This window comes from Staurois parvus, unplaced genomic scaffold (genome assembly GCF_062004578.1).
Source record: "Staurois parvus isolate SC_StPar_1 unplaced genomic scaffold, SC_StPar_1.0 ptg000091l, whole genome shotgun sequence".
In the NCBI taxonomy this organism is placed as follows: Eukaryota; Metazoa; Chordata; class Amphibia; order Anura; family Ranidae; genus Staurois; species Staurois parvus.
Window position 1 is genome coordinate 3,321,777 of NW_028317887.1, and position 24,139 is coordinate 3,345,915.

Genomic DNA, 24,139 nt, shown 5'->3' on the forward strand with positions numbered 1-24,139 from the left:
CATACAGCTGTTTTAACCGCTGTATGGAGGGAATGTCATGGAACTGTCAGAAATAGACTATTAATGACAGTTGTGGGACTGTCCTTCCATACAGCGGTTGAAACATTGTATGTATTTGTTTCCATAAATGGATCCATTTATGGAAACAAATACATACAATGTTTCAACCGCTGCATGGAAGGACAGTCCCAGAACTGTCATTAATAGTCTATTTCTGACAGTTCCATGACATTCCCTCCATACAGCGGTTAAAACAGCTGTATGGAGTGAATGTCCCAGATCTGTCAGAAATAGACTATTTATGACAGTTCTGGGACATTCACTGCATACAGCTGTTTTAACCGCTGTATGGAGGGAATGTCATGGAACTGTCAGAAATAGACTATTAATGACAGTTGTGGGACTGTCCTTCCATACAGCGGTTGAAACATTGTATGTATTTGTTTCCATAAATGGATCCATTTATGGAAACAAATACATACAATGTTTCAACCGCTGCATGGAAGGACAGTCCCACAACTGTCATTAATAGTCTATTTCTGACAGTTCCATGACATTCCCTCCATACAGCGGTTAAAACAGCTGTATGGAGTGAATGTCCCAGATCTGTCAGAAATAGACTATTTATGACAGTTCTGGGACATTCACTGCATACAGCTGTTTTAACCGCTGTATGGAGGGAATGTCATGGAACTGTCAGAAATAGACTATTAATGACAGTTGTGGGACTGTCCTTCCATACAGCGGTTGAAACATTGTATGTATTTGTTTCCATAAATGGATCCATTTATGGAAACAAATACATACAATGTTTCAACCGCTGCATGGAAGGACAGTCCCAGAACTGTCATTAATAGTCTATTTCTGACAGTTCCATGACATTCCCTCCATACAGCGGTTAAAACAGCTGTATGGAGTGAATGTCCCAGATCTGTCAGAAATAGACTATTTATGACAGTTCTGGGACATTCACTGCATACAGCTGTTTTAACCGCTGTATGGAGGGAATGTCATGGAACTGTCAGAAATAGACTATTAATGACAGTTGTGGGACTGTCCTTCCATACAGCGGTTGAAACATTGTATGTATTTGTTTCCATAAATGGATCCATTTATGGAAACAAATACATACAATGTTTCAACCGCTGCATGGAAGGACAGTCCCAGAACTGTCATTAATAGTCTATTTCTGACAGTTCCATGACATTCCCTCCATACAGCGGTTAAAACAGCTGTATGGAGTGAATGTCCCAGATCTGTCAGAAATAGACTATTTATGACAGTTCTGGGACATTCACTGCATACAGCTGTTTTAACCGCTGTATGGAGGGAATGTCATGGAACTGTCAGAAATAGACTATTAATGACAGTTCTGGGACTGTCCTTCAATGCAGCGGTTGAAACATTGTATGTATTTGTTTCCATAAATGGATCCATTTATGGAAACAAATACATACAATGTTTCAACCGCTGTATGGAAGGACAGTCCCACAACTGTCATTAATAGTCTATTTCTGACAGTTCCATGACATTCCCTCCATACAGCGGTTAAAACAGCTGTATGGAGTGAATGTCCCAGATCTGTCAGAAATAGACTATTTATGACAGTTCTGGGACATTCACTCCATACAGCTGTTTTAACCGCTGTATGGAGGGAATGTCATGGAACTGTCAGAAATAGACTATTAATGACAGTTCTGGGACTGTCCTTCCATGCAGCGGTTGAAACATTGTATGTATTTGTTTCCATAAATGGATCCATTTATGGAAACAAATACATACAATGTTTCAACCGCTGCATGGAAGGACAGTCCCAGAACTGTCATTAATAGTCTATTTCTGACAGTTCTATGACATTCCCTCCATACAGCGGTTGAAACCGCTGTATGGAGTGAATGTCCCAGAACTGTCAGAAATAGACAGAAACTGTCACAGAACTGTCCTTCTTCTCATCCTTCTCCTTCTTCTCATCCTTCTTCTCATCCTTCTTCTCATCCTTCTCCTTCTTCTCATCCTTCTCCTTCTTCTCATCCTTCTCCTTCTGCTCATCCTTCTTCTCATCCTTCTCCTTCTTCTCATCCTTCTCCTTCTCCTTCTTCTCATCCTTCTCCTTCTCCTTCTTCTCATCCTTCTTCTTCTGCTTCTCCTTCTCCTTCTTCTCATCCTTCTCCTTCTTCTCATCCTTCTCCTTCTTCTCATCCTTCTCCTTCTCCTTCTTCTCATCCTTCTCCTTCTCCTTCTCATCCTTCTCCTTCTTCTCATCCTTCTCCTTCTCCTTCTTCTCATCCTTTTTCTTCTCATCCTTCTCCTTCTCCTTCTTCTCATCCTTCTCCTTCTTCTCATCCTTCTCCTTCTTCTCATCCTTCTCCTTCTTCTCATCATTCTCCTTCTTCTCATCCTTCTCCTTCTTCTCATCCTTCTTCTTCTCATCCTTCTCCTCCTTCTTCTCATCCTTCTTCTCATCCTTCTTCTTCTCATCCTTCTCCTTCTTCTCATCCTTCTCCTTCTCCTTCTTCTCATCCTTCTCCTTCTTCTCATCCTTCTCCTTCTTCTCATCCTTCTCCTTCTCCTTCTTCTCTTCCTTCTCCTTCTTATCATCCTTCTCCTTCTTCTCATCATTCTCCTTCTTCTCATCCTTCTCCTTCTTCTCATCCTTCTTCTTCTCATCCTTTTCCTTCTTCTCATCCTTCTTCTTCTCATCCTTCTCCTTCTTCTCATCCTTCTTCTTCTCATCCTTCTCTTTCTTCTCATCCTTCTCCTTCTCCTTCTTCTCATCCTTCTCCTTCTCCTTCTTCTCATCCTTCTCCTTCTTCTCATCCTTCTTCTTCTCATCCTTCTCCTTCTCATCCTTCTCCTTCTTCTCATCCTTCTCCTTCTCCTTCTTCTCATCCTTCTCCTTCTCCTTCTTCTCATCCTTCTCCTTCTCCTTCTCCTTCTTCTCATCCTTCTCCTTCTTCTCATCCTTCTCCTTCTTCTCATCCTTCTCCTTCTCCTTCTTCTCATCCTTCTCCTTCTCCTTCGTCTCATCCTTCTCCTTCTCCTTCTCCTTCCTCATCTCCAAGGGCATTTAAATTAAAGGTACAGTGTTCTGCACTAATTTAAAGGCTCTCTGAAGCCTAGAAACCCTTTAAATAAGTCATCTTCGTAGCGGAGAAATTCGCATCGAATCGAATTTCACACTGGAATTCGCCGAATCAGCCGAATCGAATTTTTCATTTCTTCGCTCATCTCTAATTATATACTATAGCACAGCATGTTTTATATAATATTTGGAGTGATTTTTTTCACAATTTGGTTGAAGCTGGGTTTCAAATTCTTTCTGCACAGAATTGTCTTTACACTTGACTTACTAAAGGAGTGGAAAATGTGGTGCTGTGTTCATTTAACTCATTTGCAGTATAAAGTGTATTTTTTCCTGCACAAAATTTAGCACTTAAAGTGAACACAATTTATTCTCTAAGCTAAGTGAATATTTGCTAAGGGAACAGTTTCTACTCCCTTAGCACAACTTAAAAAGATTGCAGCTGAAAAAAAATCAGGCAGTTTTGGTGCAAACAAAATACCCTTTGAGATTGCTGCTTACAGCACAAACAGGTATCCCATTGGTGTATTATAAATTATATTCAGTTAAATTACTGGACTCAAACCACCTCCAAAACAGGAATAGATCATTGTATACACACATATATATATATATATATATATATATATATATATATAAAATACTCAACACTCAAGATCTCAGTTCCTTTTTTTTTTAAGGTATTTTTTGAGTCCAAAAATTTCATTAAATATTTTAAAGACTTCATTGCAGCATTTTTCTTTTCCATTAATTATTTATGTATAATGTGCATTTGAACTTACTAGGGTGATCTGTCACTTCAATTCAGTACACACACTACTCATGTAATAAACTCACAGTTTTCATATGTACATAACTGACCTGATACCCAAGTACTACCCTACCCGTGCCCTCCGCTCCTCACAGGAACTCCTACTCTTTAGCTCCCTGGTCTCCTCCTCCCACGACCGATTACAGGACTTCTCCAGGACTTCCCCCATCCTCTGGAACTCCCTACCCCAATCCATCAGACTGTCACCTACCCTCCTCACCTTCAGGCGCACCCTGAAAACCCTCCTCTTCAGGAAAGCCTACCCCAACCTCCCCTAACACCCGACCTCTAACCACTAACCTCCTCCACTCCTCCTACCACTCCATCCCCCACAGCCATCTCCTCCTGTACCACCTTCCCCTCCCTCCTAGATTGTAAGCTCGAAAGAGCAGGGCCTTCGAACCCCTCGTATATTGTATTGTTACTGTCTTGTCTCATGTTTTGTCCCCCTTGCTACTGTACAGCGCTGAGCATACCTTTTGGCGCTATATAAATACTGTATAATAATAATAATATTAATAATGTCTATTCCCTGTTTTTTACTACAAATGATAGAATATCTTCTATTTTGACTTAATTAAACACATTTTATTGTAAACTGTGTTAAATAATTTCTTGTCCTCAATAGACACTGACTCAAGTGTATAAACCAGAGGGAGTGGGGTACAGTGCTCTGGCAATGGTGTTTGGTCCTTTGACTGTCTACATAAGGGAGGCTTCTACAGGTAAATTACAAGCCTAAAATATGTTAAATGCACATATAATCTTCTTGGAAGATTATTGGTGAAATGAATGGTCTGACAATTGGTTCTCTTTAAAAATGAACATTGAGTAATTATTAAGGGAGTTCTCAAATTCTCTACATTAACAAACTAGGCGTACCCTGCAATATAGAAAATGCAATAAGAAAAAAAATGGCTCATTCTAGTTACAACTACATTTCCAACACATTATAAATCACTCTTCTTACTGCTTTGGTAGTATAAAGATTAGTGAAACCTACTTATTCATTGGATGGAAAATCACATAATGCCATATAGCTTTTTAAAAAGTCTTTATGAAAGCATGTTTTAATTGGTTATATTTGTATGCATGAACACCTCTAGAATGTAATTCAGTGAGCACAGTGGGTAGGATGCCACACAAAGCTCCAAACAAATAAAACACAGCATGCCATAATTCCTCCAGTCAAACATAAATGTACTGTGAAATATAATTGGGAGTCTGCTGGGGAGACAAACCCTGCAAGTTAAGAGAGTAGGAGACAGTGCTTAGGTTGCTTTCTTCCTCGAGTTATTTGCAATGCATCTAGACTGAAGAGAAAAAAGAGAAAGAAACAAAGGACACCTCTGTGAGAAATTTACATTTTCTAATGTTTAGGTTTCTCAGTCATGCTGACATATGTGCCTTTATCCTCCATTTAGTAGGTTTTCCTTTCCTTGGAAAAATGAAATCGTTTGACGTATCGCAAACTGAATGAAAATGATCCCATACAAATGTTGGGTGCTCAAGGTTGCATGCCTCTGTGGCTGCAGAAAATGCCAGGCAGCAATAAATTAAAATGTCCTTGGCAACTGCTAGAATGCTCAGCTATTCTTTTTTTATTAAATATATAATAAAACTAAATTTATTCTGGGGCGTATGAATGACAAGGACATTTTTTTTGGAGGTAAATCTGGCACTATTTCCATTGCTTATATACCTCAACTGCTGATCTGCCCCATTCTGCATACAAATGAGGCACTTCACAATTGGAATAAAAAGAAACATAACAGTGCCCAGTTTTCCCACAGACTTTGGGTTCCAAGTTCTTTTTAGATCCTGGACAGACCAACATACTGTATATGTATAGGACCGTATGGGGTAGTTAATAGATACATCAACATAGCAGATCAATCATTTTATTAAGTAAGCAATTACATTGCACACATTCTAATTATCCGAAACACAGCTATTTTTAGGGCTTTTTAGTTGTTTTTGAAGCACCCATGGACAGCTTGATTTTCTTCTGATTTCTGCTGAACTGACTTCAATTCAAGCCATGGGTGGCCCTGCAATTACCACCTGGTTTGACAAAGGTTGATTTAAAGTGGAACTTTAGTCAGAAAAGTAAGTTCTGCTAGATCACTTCATGCTGGCCCCTTTTGTAGGTATAGCTATGAAAAACAATAAAAATAAGTTTCTATAATATGAAAAATCCAGTAAAACACTGCTCACCCTGCTCTGCACATGCTCAGTTGCTTTCTAATTTTAGGCATTTTTAGGCACTGCCGAATTTGTAGAGGATGATCTGCTGACAGCCTTAAAGTGGAATTAAACCCACTTTTCCTTTACAGCCAAGGAAGCTGCTTCTGTTTGATCTGCAACTGCTATGGTGCTGCACATTCAGTAGTAACACCAGCCATTTGATGGTCTGACAGTTTGGTTGAGGACACAAGCAGATGTGGCAGTTAGTAATCTTGGCATTCCAGGAATGTAACTGTTTTTTGAAATAGTTCAATCAATGGGTTTTATTGCTGTTCAGGGGTTCTCGGCTTCAGCAAAATGGCAGCCTCCAGCAAGAGGAAACAGGAGCAATGCTGGAGGCAATTTACATTAATTTTAAAATTTAAAATTACCAGAATAGTGTCATAGCATCGTAAATTGCAGTATTTATACTATAGTTTGTAGATTCTATTAACCACTTGCCCTCCAGAGGATTTACCCCCCCCCCCCCCCCTCCTGACCAGGCCATTTTTTGCAACACGCGCTGCGTTACTTTAACTGACAGTTGCGCAGTCATGCAACACTGCATCCAAATGAAATTTACATCCTTTTTTTCCCACAAATAAAACTTTCTGTCAGTGATATTTGATCGCCTGTGCATTTTTTTTGCGCTATAAACAAAACAATTTTGGGAAAAAAACAATATTTTTGACTTTTTGCTATTAAACATGTCCAGTAAAAAAAAAATTAAAAATCTAATTTCGGCATTAATTTAGGCCAAAATGTATTCTACTACATGTCTTTGCTAAAAAATTAAAATGCCAATACGTGTAAATTAATTGGTTTACGTGAAAGTTATATCGTTTACAAATGGTGGTATATACTGTATACTGGATTTTTTTTATACTAGTAATCAGCGAATTACAGCAGGACTGCCGTGACTGCAGGGGGCATTCTGACACTGGAGGGAGCTGACTTGGCGTCACTGACATCCCCAGTGACACCAATACAGTGATCAGTGCTAATAAAAAGCACTGACACTGCACTAAGGGGTTAACATGTGGGGCGAACAAAGGGTTAACTGTGTGCTGTTTCACTGTGTGCTGTTTGAGTGTATGGATCTGTAAAAACACTGCTTTGTATGGATCTGCTGTTGTTTTTATACAGGTCTCTCAACCGTCAGAGATACTTGGCGATCACCGGGTGCAGGTGAGAAATCACGGGCTGGGACCCGGTTATTGACAGCCAAGGTCGCTAATGGCATAATGGCAGTGAGCGTGCGTCCTACCGGGAATGGCAAAATCATATATATAAATATATATATATACATATATATATATATGTATACGATTTTGTACACCCGTGCCGCCCTGTAGCAGTATTTCTGCTATAAGGCGGCACGGAAGCGGTTAATTTTGCACAAACCAATTAATATACACTTATTGCGAACTTTTCTTTTTTTACCAAAGACATGTAGCGGAAAACACTCTGGCCTAACTTTATGAAGCAATTTGATTTTTTTAATTCTTATTGGATATGTTTTATAACACAAAATGTTGTGTTATTTTAATAATTTTTAGTCTTTTCTCATTTCTAAAATAAAAAAATTAAAAACCAAATGGTGATCAAATACCACCAAAAGAAAACTCTATTTGTGTGAAAAAAATGATATAAATAGTGTTGCAATTGGCAGTTAAAGTAACATAGTACTGAATAGCAAAAAATGCCCATGAAGGGGGTAAAACCTTCAAGAGCTTAATATACCAATGAAAAGTCTTATATGGCATTGTAAAAATTATTCTGGTATTCTGGTAGTCATGGGAGTCTATTTATTAAACTGCGAAGTTACATTCAAACTTTCATTGCATCTTCCTGGTGCACACATTTTAAGTTACAGTGAATGATTCACCTGCAGTGAATGTTAGGTGAATGTCACGTTCACTGCTTTATAAATATGACCTTATGAGTTATTATTACGTTAATTTATGCATACTCGCATGCTGACTAAATTTGGTCTGGACATCCAGGCTTCAACGACTTCTGAAAGGATGTTTACCAGTATACTGTGGCTTAGTTTTTGTTCTACTTTTATTTATCCAGAACATTGAAGCAAGCAAGAGGTAGACTTGTTTTGACCCACTACGGTCTTGTACACAGCATGTTTCACTCAAAAAAAGAGGGCACCGCTCACCCGATTTTGAAAGTGTTGGGACTGTTCACTGGCAATGTACGGTAACACTTCCTCCAGCAAATTATTTTATTGCACGCTTAGAAATTTTTGCAAAATTCTGTTTTAGACCACACAGCTAACTCCCAGTGTCCTGTTCATAAATGGCTTTGTTCAAAATTATGTTCTTTTAACAAATTCTGTTCCAAAGAGAGATTTTGTTCTAAAAAAAAGACCTTCCTATTTGATGTTGAAAAGTTTTCAGAATTTTGTCCACCTCAAAACTAATTCACTAATGTTTAATAAAGGGGAGCTTAGGAAGAAACTTTCCCTGGGTTTATTTTATTTCTTTTTATTTCTTGCTATGTCATTCTTTTTACAAACCTGTTTCTCTCCATTTTTTTTGGTATTAATTTTCACTTTGTCATCACAGCTCACATTGATGCTCACAAAAAAGCCCCTTGGCATAATGAATATTGATTGTTTTGCATGATGTAGGTTTATACAGGGCTTCACAAATGTTTCTTCTAAGCTTGCATTTTCTTTTAGTGAAAATATATTTCATAGCAGGAAACTTCTCCAGACTGACTTTGGCTTGGTAGAACAAATGAGAGAGCATGATGGATGTTCTGTGTCTCGGGAATACTTCCACCAAGTTCCCAGCACTGGTATGACATAAAGTAGGATATATGATTATAATGAGTGCAGCACAATCATTTCAGATGGATTATTCACAGGGTGAAGAGTCTACATCTTAGGTGTTCTCCTAAAATCAAGTATCTGCTCAGCACGCTTTACCCCAGTGTCCAATCTACATTTCTGCTGTCCAAAAAGCTCTCATCTTGTGAAGGAAATGTGTAGTGCTATGTATATTTTTTCATTCAGTTTTAGTATTTATAGCTATACACTATTTTCAAAACATTTTTATTTTTGTTTTATTCAGGTAAATACTGTATATGAATACTTTGTACAAATATCCAGTCAGTTGTAACCATTTGGTATTTTCATCTATGAAAATGAATGTATATGGCAAAGCTGTGTTAATTTTTAGTACCTAACCATATACAAGGGTAATAAAAATATACTTTTTGCTTGCATGTGAATGGATGATTGACCAAAAGCAGAACAGGTAACATTTTTTTTGTCCCATGCAGTTGGGCTGTGCCCGCACTACATGGGTTAGCTGCTCCTTTTGTTCGAGGGGTCCTTGAAAGGCTATAGTTGCCCAATCCATCGAACCTCCAGAAAACAGTGCTTCCCCATGTCCAGCAGTGGACTGTTCCTGCTGCTCTCATGTCCAGAGCTGGTCTATGAGCAGGAGGTCCTCAGGAACAGTCCATTCACAAGCCAGCTAATGTGCAGGGGGGCAGAAGCGGCAGGGACCGGTCTTGCACTCAGAGGATTGGCGGATTAAGTGAGTATATCTTCACTCTTATCACCCCTAGACAAAAATGAGCAGTTAATCAATGCAGTGCCAGCACAGCCCCACTGCACGGTACAAAACCATTTTGTGCCCAAAATTCTACTTTAACCACTTGCCTACTGGGTACTTTTACCCCCTTCCTGCCCAGGCCAATTTTCAGCTTTCAGCACTGTCGTACTTTGAATGACAATTGCGCAGTCATGAAGTACTGTACCCATATGAAATTTTCAGAATTTTTGTCACACAAATAGAGCTTTCTTTTAGTGGTATTTAATCACCACTGGAGTTTTTATTTTTTTCACTATAAATGAAAAAAGAGCGAAAATTTTGAAAAAAAAAGTTTTCTATTATGTTGTGTTTCTATTATAAAAGTTTGCAAACAGGTAATTTTTCTCCTTCACTGATGGGCACTGATAGGCAGCACTGATGGGCACTGATAGGCAGCACTGATGGGCATTGATGAGGAGGCACTGATGATGCTGCACTGATGGGCACTGATAGGTGGAAATGATGGGCACTGATTGTTGGCACTGTAGGGCATTAATAGGTTGTACTGAAGGGCACTGACTGGCAGCACTGATAGGCGGCACTGATGGACACAGATTGGCAGCACTGTTGGGCACTGCTGGGCAGCACTGTTGGGCACTTTAGGGGCTCAACTTATCAGTGCAGATGTCTCCTTTGACAGTTGCTGGTTATCGGCAGTTCTTTTCTCACTCTGTGGTAGCGTGAGGGAAGTACTACCGATAACCGGTAAGTGTATTTACATGGTGGTCAGCTGTGATTGGACACAGCTGATCAAGTGGTAAAAGGACGCTGTGGTTGGCCTTTTACCATGTCATGTGATCAGCTGTGTCCAAAGGACACAGTGATCACAGAAAGCACCGGGTGTGTACTGCTGAGGGTGCGTTTTTGGAGGACGTCATATGACGCCCTCCCAGAACTGGACGACCGCTCTGTACCATCATTCGGCTAAAGCGCAGTAGGGAAGTTATTAAACACAGCATTATCTCATTCACTAAACAAACTGAACATTTAATTTGTAAAGTGAATATTCTCTGCTCCTTTAGTAAATCAACCATACTAGTTCATTCATTTGAACACATACCTACATCATAGGAACAACCCTAAAACCACCCTAAAAGTAACCTATTATAATAGATAAATCTCCGAAGTCCTAAGTATCATGTAATGTCTATGCCTTCCTTTGCACACTTGCCTTGAGGATAGCTGCCACTGCTATATACTGTACATTCCTATTCATTCCAGGGATGAGGAAGCAAGTGATACATTAACATTGCCAAGCCCCAACACTGTCACATCGGGATAGGAATATGTAACATTCAGTTCGAAAATATTAGGTATTGCTAATAGGAACTGGTGATTGCAAGCAATTTTGCAGCAGCAGTAATGCAAGTCACTGGGTGAGTGATCATAAAGGTAATATAGACACCAGATGGTGCCTAAAACAGAGGGCACGGATGAGTTAGGCATTTTTCTTTTATTTTGACAGGTTTGCTTCAAATTATTAACTGCTGAGACATTTGGCAACATGTGACTATTTACAAAGAGTACCTGAAGGAGAAGGCTGTCCTTTTACTACTCCATTTTTAGTTTTTTCTTCAAAATTCATAACTTCCTTATAGATGAGCTCTACAAAATAAATGAACACACAAATAAAAAAGGAGCACTTATCTAGTTTAGATTGCCTTCATTGTTCTACAGTGTAAATGTTACAGCTGTATTATATCTGCAAATACCAAATATATGTACTGTATTAACAACTATCACTTTCTTGTAATATTTCCTCCTCCCCAATCCCCCACTCACGACTTTACTATTAAGATCAACAGCACAACCATTTGTCCTTCCCCTCATGCCAGGGTGCTAGGCGTAATCCTAGACTGTGACCTCTCCTTTGGGCCCCACATAAACTTACTGGCTAAATCCTGCCACCTCAACCTTCGGAACATTTCCAAAATTTGCCCCTTTCTGACCAATGACACCACAAAACAACTTATCCACACCTTGGTTATATCCCGTCTTGATTACTGCAACCCCCTTCTCACTGGTCTACTGTTACACAGGCTATACCCCCTTCAGTCTATTATGAATGCTGCTGCTAGACTCATACACCTTACCAACTAATCAGCGACTGCTGCCCCTCTCTACCAATCTCTTCACTGGCTTTTCACTAACCCAACATATAAAATTCAAAATACTAACCACAGCTTACAAAGCAATCCACAACACTGCCCCTGGCTACATCGCCAACCTCATCCACAGATACCACCCACATCGCCCACTCCACTCCTCCCATGATATCTTCCTCTCTAGCTCCCACATCACCTCCTCCCACGCTCGCCTCCAGGACGTCTCCAGAGCCTCTCCCATCTTCTGGAACTCCCTACCACAGCATGTCCAGTGAGCCCCCACCCTGTCTGCCTTTAGGCGATCTTTGAAAACTCACTTCTTCAGGGAAGCCTACCCCACCTCCACCTCAGAACTGTACTTGAATCACCTCCACCAGATCATCCCCCGCAGCTATCACCTTTTCTATCACCTCCCCCTTCCTTTAGATTGTAAGCTCCACGAGCAGGGCCCTCACATTCCTTCTGTACTGAAATGTATTGTAATTGTACTGTCTCCCTATATTGTAAAGCGCTGCGCAAACTGTTGGTGCTATATAAATCCTATATAATAATAATAATCTGTTGTACACATATCTACTGTCATATATAATATCATTGTTTTGGCAAGTCTATATTACACAAGTAAAACCTACACCACCCTATTAGAATGGAGTATAACACACAGATATTGCAAACTTTTCCCTACAGCAAGTGAATATTACTATACCTTTCCATTCTTCAATTGTATGTTCCCTTTCATCCAGCTGCTTGTCATAGATTTGAGGAGGAGGCTGTAAAATGCAAAATAAACAGAGAGACGTTGACGACCTCTGTTTGGTTAACCTGACATAAGCATACCATTGACTGAAACAGGAGACGTTTCATAGCTTTCTGGTTATGGCATCATAAAATCTGAAAAGTAGTACAGTGCTATATGAAGAACATAACAAAACAGTATGCAACTATCTCCTATATACAGATTTTACATTTTATATGACATACTCTAGCTGATTTACTAACGAGTAAAAAATTAACTTCAATTATCCAATCATGAGAAAAGGGTCTGCATGGGATTGCATATTAAAAGTAAACAGAAATATGAGTTTCGCATGGCTGGATAATTCAGTTGACTAGAGACAATTTTCTACGTGAATAAAATAAGCCTCATTACATCAAGCCCAGGTTTTTGCTTTACTGTACTTCTTTTTTCTTTTTTTAAGGTGCCACTCATTTGTCATTAATTGATAAACTAACAAAAAATCACAGATAGGAAAGTCATTTGAATTCATTACAAAAATCTTATTGACCAATGAATAGATATGTGCGGTTTGTTTCGTTCCGAATCTAAATTCGGACAACATTTTTGTTATTTGGAGATTTGGATGTATCCAAATTAAAATAGTAACAAATTTAAATAAATATGAAATAAATAAACTAAATTTTGCCTGAAATTCAAATCGAATTTGTATTACATTTGAATTGAACTCAAGAACTAAATCAAATTCGATAACAAATTCTAAATATAAACACGTTGCTGAATATTGCTGATTTCCTTCAAAGACTATGTGTGCGTTAGAATATAAAAGTGTATATAGACTGCGTTGACAAAAATGTGAATCAAAATGACTAAACAGTTTGCCATATGTAAGAATGCAAAAAATAGAAGAAATAAATGAACAGCACCGGAAAATAAAAGTAATGTCTAATGTATCAGTAAGTCCCATTAAAATAGTAGTTGCTTGAAAGTCAAAAGATAGGTGAACAGGTGCTGGTGCCATTAATAAGCTTCCTGAACATGTCCAATTACAGACAAAACTAGCTGCAGCTAATACATCCCATCCTATCCCTGGAGAGCAAGCCAGCTTCTGGTCTCAAGGTGGCGGAAGTGTGAGGGAAAATGGAACAGCTATTTTATATATTAAACATTTTAGTTTTGATTAAGTGGATATAAATTGAATGTATATTTTGTTATTAGAAGTCTTATTGTGTAACAGCTGTATTTCTTGTGCTATTTACCCCTCCAGCTGGGAAGATTGCTATCTGAAGAAGCAATGGGAAGTAACATATTTGGATGAATGTCCATTTACATTTCAAAGAACTCCACCAGAAACCAGAATGTAACTTCAAAGCAGTCAGATAGCTAGGGACCACCCATCTTAGGACATATAAATTGTATTAGTTTTCCAAGACAGTTAGAGCATTTCTTTGAATCCAACACTGTATGGTTCTGCTCTCCCTGTATGTAGTTCTAGATACATGCTTGTATAATGAACACATCTACTTTTCAATCTGGCTTCAGCAGTCAAAATGTTACTAAAACCCATGGGTTTTGGGTTTCCCCAACAAAGTGGTCCTTCTTGAGCCGGAAAGTGAAACTCTACAGACATCGCTTAGACACAGAACAGGACAGCACAACCTGGGAATTGATCTCTGCCGGCATTGGTAAGCTAACTTTCTGCTTACTATGATTTCCCCTTGTGCTGTGCTTATTTCTGTAAAGTCAATGTAGTGGAAAAGTACCCTTTCCAAGAACCTTGACTGTTGAATTTGTTTCTTTTCTTTTTACTTTCCATACTATCTGTTACTTATTACAGTCCTTTGCATGAATGTGTTCTGCTGAACGATTTGCCCTATTCCAGGTGCAATGTGTGGCTAGGTAGGATCTCTGCTGTTCCTGACTGGGCAGGTCAGGGATCGGGTCTTCTGACTCAAGATATCTTGAGGTATGACTGATAAGGTACTAAGTGTGGTGGGGCCCTTGTTCATTGCTGTGGGTGACAGGCTGCTTAAAAAAACAGCACTGTTTGAAACATTAGTACCAGTTTCAAATGATAAATCTTTCTTCTTTTTCTTTTCTGCGTGGCTTTCCATAAAGTCGCACAATAAGTAGAGGATTTTCTATTCTAGAGCAGTGTCTATAAACTGATGTGGAAGACTTTTTTTTAGGGAAACAGAGCTGTCAGATACTATACTTTCTCTAAAAAGTTCTATAATCTTCTCCTATTGAAATTGTGGTTACTGTGCTGAACTGCATTGATTGTTTTTCTTTTATGTTCTGCCATGTGTTATGCATATAAGTGGACTGTCTCTTTTTAGAAAGAAGTACTTTTTACATTCCTGAATTGCTTTAATCTGTATAACTGAATCCCCTCAGCCTATGTGTCAGGGATCCGAGTGTGACCAGAAATGTGTGGACTGACACAGGGAAGTAGCAGGCTTCAGGAACACAGGCGTAGTCAGGGCTGGAGAGGTGGAATGGTCAGGTGGGCCATAAGGCACTGTCAGGCACCGCCCGGCGGGATCTCTAGTGACCCACAGAACAGGATTCCCCAGGGCGCGGAGTCTAAGCCCCAGTCTGCCTTTTCACCAGAGCCCCTGATGGTGGTGATGGACTTGGCGCAGGACTGAAATCAGGTCGCGGCCCCTGAGGGCACCCAACTGTGGTAGAGGGGTCCGCCGAGGGTATGTACCGGGGGAAAGCCTGATGTGAAGGGCCTGGCAAGTTTTGGACAGTAGTGACTGGATCCGTGTGGAATGGATGGATTGTCTGGGTAGCGTCAGGCGTAGTCAGGCAGGCCAGGTCAGCAACGTGCGGGCAGTGAGGTACCGGAGGAGCAGGCAGAGAACAGTCAGGGTCACAAGCCGGGTTCAGTAACTCACGGGCAGCACGGTACAGTGGATCAGGCAGAAGGATGGTCAGGCAAGCCAGGGGTTCAACAGGAGATGGTCAGCAGAGGTCAGGATCAAAGCAGGGTCAGCAACTAGGCAGATAGGCAAGAACACAGGATACCAGGTACAGGGGCTCATGGGAAACATACACCAAGACCCTGACTGCAGGTCTGGCCATTCCTTAAATACTCCTTCCGCAATCAGCCCCAGGTGTTGGCTGATTGCAGGAGTGAGCTTCTGGCTGCTGAGAGCACCTGCTGGTCAGCCCTGGTACTGCAGCCCACACGGCAGGTGAGTCCCACCACCAGTGCTGAGTCCATTCCTGACACTATGGGGTTTATTTACTAAAGCTGGAGAGTCCAAAATCAGACTCCCTTCTGCATAGAAACCAATCAGCTTCTAACCTCAGCTTGTTCAATGAAGCTTTGGCAATGAAACCTGGAAGCTGATTGGTTTCTATGCAGAAGGGAGTCTGATTTTGGACTCTCCAGCTTTAGTAAATAAACCCCTATGTGACTGAGGTGTCCCTGTTCAGTCTGTTGCCTGTTCAGTCTGTGTGGCTGATTTATGCATAGTATAGTCTGGTATATATCCTTGGTCAGGATTGGGGGCCAGATATACAGTTCCTGCTATTATCTACGTATATCGTATCTTTGCATTTGAACGTGGGGGCTTAGTAATAGATGATTTCTTGAGGAAGTCTCACCACCGTGTGAGATGGGGAATTGTACCACGGTGTACACCCCAAATAGGTATCTGTGTGATCCCACCGGGAACTCCTCCTGGATTGCCAAAGATTACATGATATATAACTTTGGAACAGGAGTGGCCGAATCCCTCAAGGAATGGAACCAAGGCACACAGGGGTTTAGTACCCCTAGAAGAGAAATTTAACCTTAAGCTCTTGAAAGAATGTAAAAAGTACTGTCCAGATACTTTCAAAGCTTAGACAATTGAACAAATGTGAGTGAACAATGTGAACAAAAATGTTGAAAAAGGAAATGAAAGAGACTTATAGTCCTATATAAGAACATGAACCTGATCATATTGCTAAAATAATTGGCAGCACATGATACCTTATACTACCACCCTGCCCACTTACAATGACCTAACTAGAGGCATGGGTTAGTGCCTACTGTAAGCGTGAACACCAGATAAAAAAAAATTAGACCTATATTGAACTATATTGAACTATATAAAGGTTTGAGGTACAGTTTAGAAAAAAGAGAGAGTGCAGCTTCATTAGAGAAATGTGCTAATATTTTTGTCTAGAATTTAAGCAAGCTAATTGTGAGAGTATGTTGTGTTAAGAATTGTGAGATCCATGGATTGTAAGTTGTGTTGTCTGGGTTGACTGTATTAATGTGCCTAAAGTGCAGTGTCAGCAAAATATTTGACAACACTGATTCAATATCAGTGGCATAATGATTGGCTTTGTGTTTGTTACTTATGTTTTTTTTTGTTTACAAACATTTTTATTTATCAAGAAATAGGTTGCAAAAACAGCTTCACAGCATAAAGTATAACATACAACAGAAAAAGAAGGCACATCTGCAATATTCATTTCAAATAAGTACAGTTATGTAGAACATAAACGTTAAGTACATGAACAAGGTAGGCAGGGAGGTAGGCAGAGCAATAAAGCCACCAACAGAAAGACACCATCAATTAAAGCATGAATAATCATTGGTCAGACAGTAAATGTCTATGAGTTTTCCCAACATCCCATGTTACTTACGTATGTTTTAAAGTGATGTGATGTTGCAAGCAAATGTAACGAGTCACTGCCATGTTGGTCATGGCAACATCTAGAAGCTAAACAAATTTTGACCTTGAAATAACTAAATTTTGATTTTTGACTTTTAGAAGTTTAAACAAATTGAGCCATATGATTGGGGTAACTAATGACTTAAAATTGTAAAATTATAAGTGCAATATGCAGGCATTTTGCACTTTCCAATTTAGGAACATGGAAAATTTAATGTAGAAAAACATTTTAAATATATTGCTTATTCTGAAAAAAGTACATCTAAACAAATTGTAAGCTGAAAATTGTGTAACGCTTGCTGGGGAAACTAATCATTTGGTCATTGAAGCCACACCCTTTTGCAGTTATTAAAATTGATAAATAAAAAGTCGTGAAATGGTAAGAAAACTAGTGACATGTAAGAAGCCTTTTAACTAATGTGGCAGCACAGTGGCTAAGTGGTTAGCACTTCTGCCTGGCAGTACTAGGGTTGCCGGTTTGAATCCCAACCACGGCACCACCTGCCTGGAGTTTGCATGTTCTCCCTGTGCCCGCATGGGTTTCCCCCGGGTACTCCAGTTTCCTCCCACACTCCAAAGACAAGCTGGTAGGTTAATTGGCTCCCGTCCTAGTATGTGTATGTATGAATGTGACTTAGGGACCTTAGATTGTACGCCCCTTGAGGGTTAGGGACTGATGTGAATGTACAATTTATATGTACAAAATTGATGGTGCTATATAAGTACCTGAAATAAATAATACATAAATAAGTTTAAAAATCAGGAGTGCTGTCTCATAGTTTAAGGTGCTGACAGCCCACTGAGTGCTGATCCCCCCCTTTCTTTGACATTGGTTAATTGCATGGTTTGTGAGCAGGGGCGGACTGACAACTCATGGGGCCCTCAGGCAATAGGGGATCATGGGTCCCCTGTGTCCTTGCCCACACTCAAAAAAAGATATAAAAAAGGTACCAGGGGCATTTTATGGGGCCCCATACTGACCACGGGCCTTGGGCAGTGCCCGAGTGCTGGAATGGTCAGTCCGCCCCTGTTTGTGAGTGTGAACATCTGTTTGGTCATGCAAATTTACTGAGACAAGTGAACTTTAAAAGGAAATTAGCTGTGAATAGTGAATTGTTATGTGTGTTCACTATATTGTGTTTGTTTTTCTATAGATACAGTTTGAAGAGTTTTCCAATGTGTTCAATTTGGTGAAGTATAACTCTCTTGCAGACAAATGGTAGCTGCTCATTTTTAACCATGGTGAATAATAATATTTTTTTTCTTAATGGTATACCATAAACAAAATCCACGTGGTAATAATTAATCTGACATCAAAAATCTTTGGTATTAGAAAAGTGCACTGTTAGAACAACTAAGAGAGAAAATGTTAAAAAATATGTACTGTATGCTTTGTTGGTGTTAGGTCTTTAACCATTGGTTTATTGTTAGGAGGAAAGTGTAACGTTTGTTACTAAATGTAATTGATGCTTATTCCTCAGATTAGATTAATGCCCTGGTTGAACAGAAGATCGCAGCCTTCATAAAAAAAATGGAAGTATTGTTCCAAATTGTTTTCTTCCTTGTTTTATTAGTCTGTTTTCTTATGTCAATACTTAAGGGTTTCACCCCCATTAGCTGATATTGGTGCATTTGTTTGAGTTTGTACCTACTTTAGCAGTTCCAAGTTGCCTATTTATTGGGTGTTAGATCTTCTTTGTTGTGTGTTCTGATCTAACATGTATGGGCTCTGGTATTAACGAGTTCGACACTCCAAGAGGTCCCCAAACCAACCAGATAAAGCCAGAAATCCCATAGTACCAGTGACAACAGAACTAAGCATTTTCTATCTTATACAATTTTGTATACTACTGTGAGAAGAAAGTTTGATTAAGATTGAATTGAATAATTCAGCGCTGAGCAAACCTTTTGGCGCTATATAAATACTGTATAATAATAGTTTCTCTATTTTAACACCTATAATATCCTAAGAGATATAATGAATGTGTGTTAGTGTTACTATATTGATTGTTACGAATATTTGGATATTGTCCAGATTTTAAATTAAATCTATGTCAGGGGTCTTCAACTTTGCTTCAGATCTGTCTCCTATATTTCCAAAGAGCAGCAGGTATGCTGGTACATGTAGTTCCATGACTTTAACTTTAAAGGTTCTGCTGTTGCCTATTGTCCCACAAGACTTGTGTTTAAGGCTGCTTAACCTCCTGCTGATGATTTAATGAGCTACAAGCCCAGCCAGGCCATCTCTTTTTATCCTAAAGTGGCTCATTGTCTCAGGCTTTATACCTTAAAGGTCTTAGCAGTCTGCCTTTGTGTCTCCGAATGTATTTCAATCCTGTTTCCTGTTCGGTGTCACCATGCATCTCTACCTGCTCTTAGAGAATCCAGTTTGCTTTACTATCTACCTCTAGTTGTCTTGTGTGTCTCTGTGTTCTGGTTCCCATTGTCTGTATGTTTCCAAGCATACCTGTCAGCTTGAACTGAGCTCCCTACTGTCCAGTGATCCCTGTGCCTCAACGCTGCAAGAAGTTCTCATTTATCAGTTGGTAATTCCCAGTAGCTTCCTGCCTGGGTGAGTATGAGGATCGCAACCTGGGGACTGTCTGCAGCAAACCCATCTCTACCTTCAAGAGCACTGGAGAAGACAAGGCAGTTCCTTAGCCCTTCCAAGGGCCCTCACCCTTGTTGCATGTGCACACATGGTGTGTTCTCCCCAGATGGTACCATTGGGTATCCTTCCTGTCTTAGAATCCTTGATACATCAGCTGTATCCTGTGTACCTGCATTACCTGTGAGACCTGATCCCCAGTGCTACAAGTGTTTCTTACTAGCATTTTGTGTCCTGCTTGCCTTTAAGACCAGTACCCCAGTGCTGAACTGTACTCCTGCCATTCTTCTAAGTCCTGTATTCTGTGCTCTCCAAGTCTCCTCTCTCTGTGCTTACATGTTCCTGGTCACTGACCCCAGCCATACATGATAGGCGCCCTTTTAGATAGCCTATTGTTTGTGATTGAATTCTGAATAGTGTAGTTAGTTTGGATGACAGTTGAGTAACACATTATACTAAGTGAGAATAGTTTCTCCTTGTATTAAGATGTATTTCTTTTCTTTTCTTCTAGGTCTTATTGTCTCTATAACATAGATTTACTTCGGCAAGAAAATAAAAACACCATGGCTTCATGGGCATTTTTGTTAAATATCTAATGTTGGACTAGCAATCTGAATGACGCCATCTTCAAAAATATCCTCCCTTATTCCTGGACTTTATGACATCAGCCACAAACAACAGTGATGGAGAAAAGTGGTTTCAAAACTTTTAAATATCTGAAGAACTTTTATACTTATCATTTCAGCTGTCCATGAAAATAAGTCAAAGCTCAGTTTGCTATAATTGCAACAGATCTGCACACCTACCGGAAGTTTCTTGTCATGTGGACTGCGATGGTCCTGAAGAGGAGAAAATATTATGTATGAACATTGTATGAGTTCTTAGGTGTTGCAGTACAGTCTTATGTAGGACTAGCTGTCAAGGATACATTGGAGGAATCAACTAAAGACTTGGCGTTCATAAACTGTTAGCCCAACACACAGTTTTTTTTAGACTTTTTGATTTTTAATTTTTTGTTTAATGTTTTGTATTTTTCAGTCTTCGTGAAGCAAAATAAGATTTTTCTGCAGAAGTAAAATGGATGCATAAATCAGGAGAAATATGAACTAGAAAGAAATATTTAACTAAGACTAGGCAAACAGAGGGATATGTAAGGGAATTTAAAGGAGGGGAGGAATTGTAAACTAAGTGTCGTTATCTTCTTCAAAATATATGTTATATTAGGTTTTGCATGTGTAATGAGACCTAGTAATCTTACAATTGTTCCATTTTACCAGTACCCCTAATATACACATCTAGTTAGGCCCTACATAGCTTTAATTGTCAGCAAATGAACCTCTACACTGTGAATAGTCAAGAACCCAACTGTTCACAACTAATGTACGAATTGTTTGATATAGCAAATATGTTTCTCAAATTTCTTTTTAGGAAGGGATAATTGTTTGGACAGTATGATGTCCAAGAGGAGGGATTGTGAGGGCAAATTGGAATAACCATTTTATATATCAAACATTTTAGTTTTGATTAAGTGCATATATATTGAATGTATATTTTGTTACTAGAAGTCTTATTGTATAACAGCTGTATTTCTTGTGTTAGAATGCTATTTACACCTCCAGCTGGGAAGATTGCTATCTAAAGAAGCAATGGGAAGTAACATATTTGGGTGAATGACCATTTACATTTCAAAGAACTCCACCAGAAACCAGAATGTAACTTCAAAGCAGTCAGATAGCTAGGGACCACCCATCTTAGGATATATAAATTGTATTAATTTTCCAAGACAGAGCATTACTTTCAATCCAACACTGTATGATTCTGCTCTTCCTGTATGTAGTTCTAGCTACATGCTTGTATAATAAACACATCTACTTTTCAATCTGGCTTCAGCAGTCAAAATGTTACTAAAACCCATGAGTTTTGGGTTTCCCCAACAAAGTGGTCCTTCTTGAGCCAGAAAGTGAAACTCTACAGACATCGCTTAGACACAGAACAGGACAGCACAACCTGGGAATTGATCTCTGCCGGCATTGGTAAGCTAACTTTCCATGTGGAGCACCTGGAAGTGGTCACCTATTTTTCTGTTATTAATGGCACCAGCACCTCTTCACCTATCTTTTGGTTTTTAAGCAACTATTATTTAAATGGGACTCAGGCCGCATTCACACCTAAGCATTTTGTAACGCGAAGCTCTAAGCTCCAAAATGCTCAGGGGGAAAAAAAATCAATATTACTCTATGGAGATGGTTCACATCTCCACTCCAAGTCACCTGTAGCAGAACACCTGAAGCTCAAAAAAGTTTTGGAAAAAAAAATTGGCCAGATTTGCATGTTTTTGGTGCGTTTGTATTCTCAGAAGGGAATAGAAACGCGCAATTGGCACATTTTGGTGTTCTTTTGCTCTTTTTATTTCCTGTTTTCCCTGATTTTCTGCTCAAATGAAAATATGTTTAAAAAATTAGTAATAAAATATGAATAAATAAATGCAAAATAAATAAAATAAATACAAATATAAATAAAAAAAATCATAATAAATAACCCCTAACCTTAAAAAAATGAAATAAATTGTTATTATTATTAATAAAAATAATAATATTAATACTAAATTATTGTTATTATTATTTTATAACTCTTTTAGGTTTTAGGGGGTTAAGGTTATGGAGTAATTATTAATAATTAATTAGTATATAACCCTAGCCAGTGGTTTTGGGGATCTACGGGCGGGGGGGTTTATCAGAATCTGGAAGTCCCCTTTTAACAGGGGGGGCCCCAAGATCCCATCCCCCCTATGTGAATGAGTATGCAGTACATAGTACTGCTACCCATTCACAAAAAAAAGTGTAGTAGAAAATTACAGGAGACAGTCTTTGACAAGTCCTTTAATAAAAATCAAAAATAAAACAAATGTCCCCCTGAAGTAGATCCAACGTCAATCACAATGCCCGCTGCAACCGCTGACTCAAAAAATGAAAAATAAACCGCGCTCCACTCTCGATGCTGGTTCTCGGCCATCTGACAGCTGAGCTGCGATGACAATTCCTAAATGGTGTGATGACATCACAAGGGGTGTGGTTACCCCGCCCCTTGTGATGTCATCATGTGCTGTGATTGGCCAAAGCATTGCTTTGGCCAATCACAATGCAATGTCAGGGAGCAGTGCATTGTGGGGTGCGGCACACCTTACCTTACCTAATAATAATTTAATATGTGTTGCGCTGCACCAACTAAACCTATCCGTAAAATAAAATAAAATGGGAATTAAATACCAACATATGATTAAGTGTGATATAATATAATAATATACCTCCTACACCAATCTTAAAACGTGCTGAAGACTAATATATAAATAAATTAATGTGCTGAAATTCAAAAAACTTCATATATATACTCCAATGTGCCCAGTAATCAATGAATTCAAAAAATGTGCAAAACTGACAATTGATCCCCCTGATTGAATCCCCCGGATGAAGCCACGTGACCCGGTGGCGTAACGCATAGGGGAGGGCCTCTGATGTCACAACGCCATTTGGATCTACAACACGGCGAGTACAGACTGTGTGCATGAGCACACACTGAGGCATAGCGTATTTTCATACAGCTCTATTTGATTTGATAATATGTGAGTGCACAGTTTTGAAGTTTGAATAAAGCAATTTTATAAAGGATAAGGCACTATGCATCTATTTCTTTGCATGATAACCTGATATACGGAGAGGTGCAGGCAGTATACAGACCCCTATAGGACGAGGAGAGAAAACCTTATCCATCTTTTAAGGTTCAGTGAGGCCAGGAGTGAGTCCAGGAGACAACCAGTGGGAGAAGGGTGTTATTACGGTCCATCCATCATTATCCTGATACATCTTGTTCAATCAAGGACACAAAAGTGTTTTTAGCCTTACTTCACGGTTTGGCTATAAGTGAGGTGAGCGCCTATATTTCTCTGCACAGCAAGATTTGAATCACAGAGTGGGCTTTCTCACATTATTTATATCCATTAATTTTTTCTCTTATTGCACAATTTTATTATATTAGTATTTTTTGTCAGTTTTGCACATTTGTTTAATTCATTGATTACTGGGCACATTGGAGTATATATATGAAGTTTTTTGAACCATATGAAATTTCAGCACATTTATTTATTCATATATTAGTCTTCAGCACGTTTTAAGATTGGTGTAGGAGGTATATTATTATATTATCTCACACTTAATTATATGTTGGTATTTAATTCCCATTTTATTTTATTTTACGGATTGGTTTAGTTGGTGGAGTGCG

At 39.2% G+C, this 24,139-nt stretch overlaps 1 protein-coding gene across 14 annotated transcripts in view; it reads right to left on the reverse strand.

Annotated features, from left to right (window-relative positions):
- MAPK10 (mitogen-activated protein kinase 10) overlaps positions 1-24,139 on the reverse strand; it is a 355,889-nt gene that overhangs the window by 19,228 nt on the left and 312,522 nt on the right. For 9 of the 14 annotated variants that reach the window (XM_089670551.1, XM_089670549.1, XM_089670550.1 and 6 more), the window contains 3 exons: positions 20,671-20,703; positions 12,548-12,611; positions 11,264-11,341 (listed from right to left, as the gene is read on the reverse strand). In XM_089670551.1, the coding sequence (XP_089526677.1) occupies positions 11,264-11,341; positions 12,548-12,611; positions 20,671-20,703 (175 nt within the window). Of the gene's footprint in view, positions 1-11,246; positions 11,342-12,547; positions 12,612-20,670; positions 20,704-24,139 lie in introns of those variants that run through there. The other 5 variants (XM_089670556.1, XM_089670552.1, XM_089670555.1 and 2 more) reach the window with 3 other exon arrangements.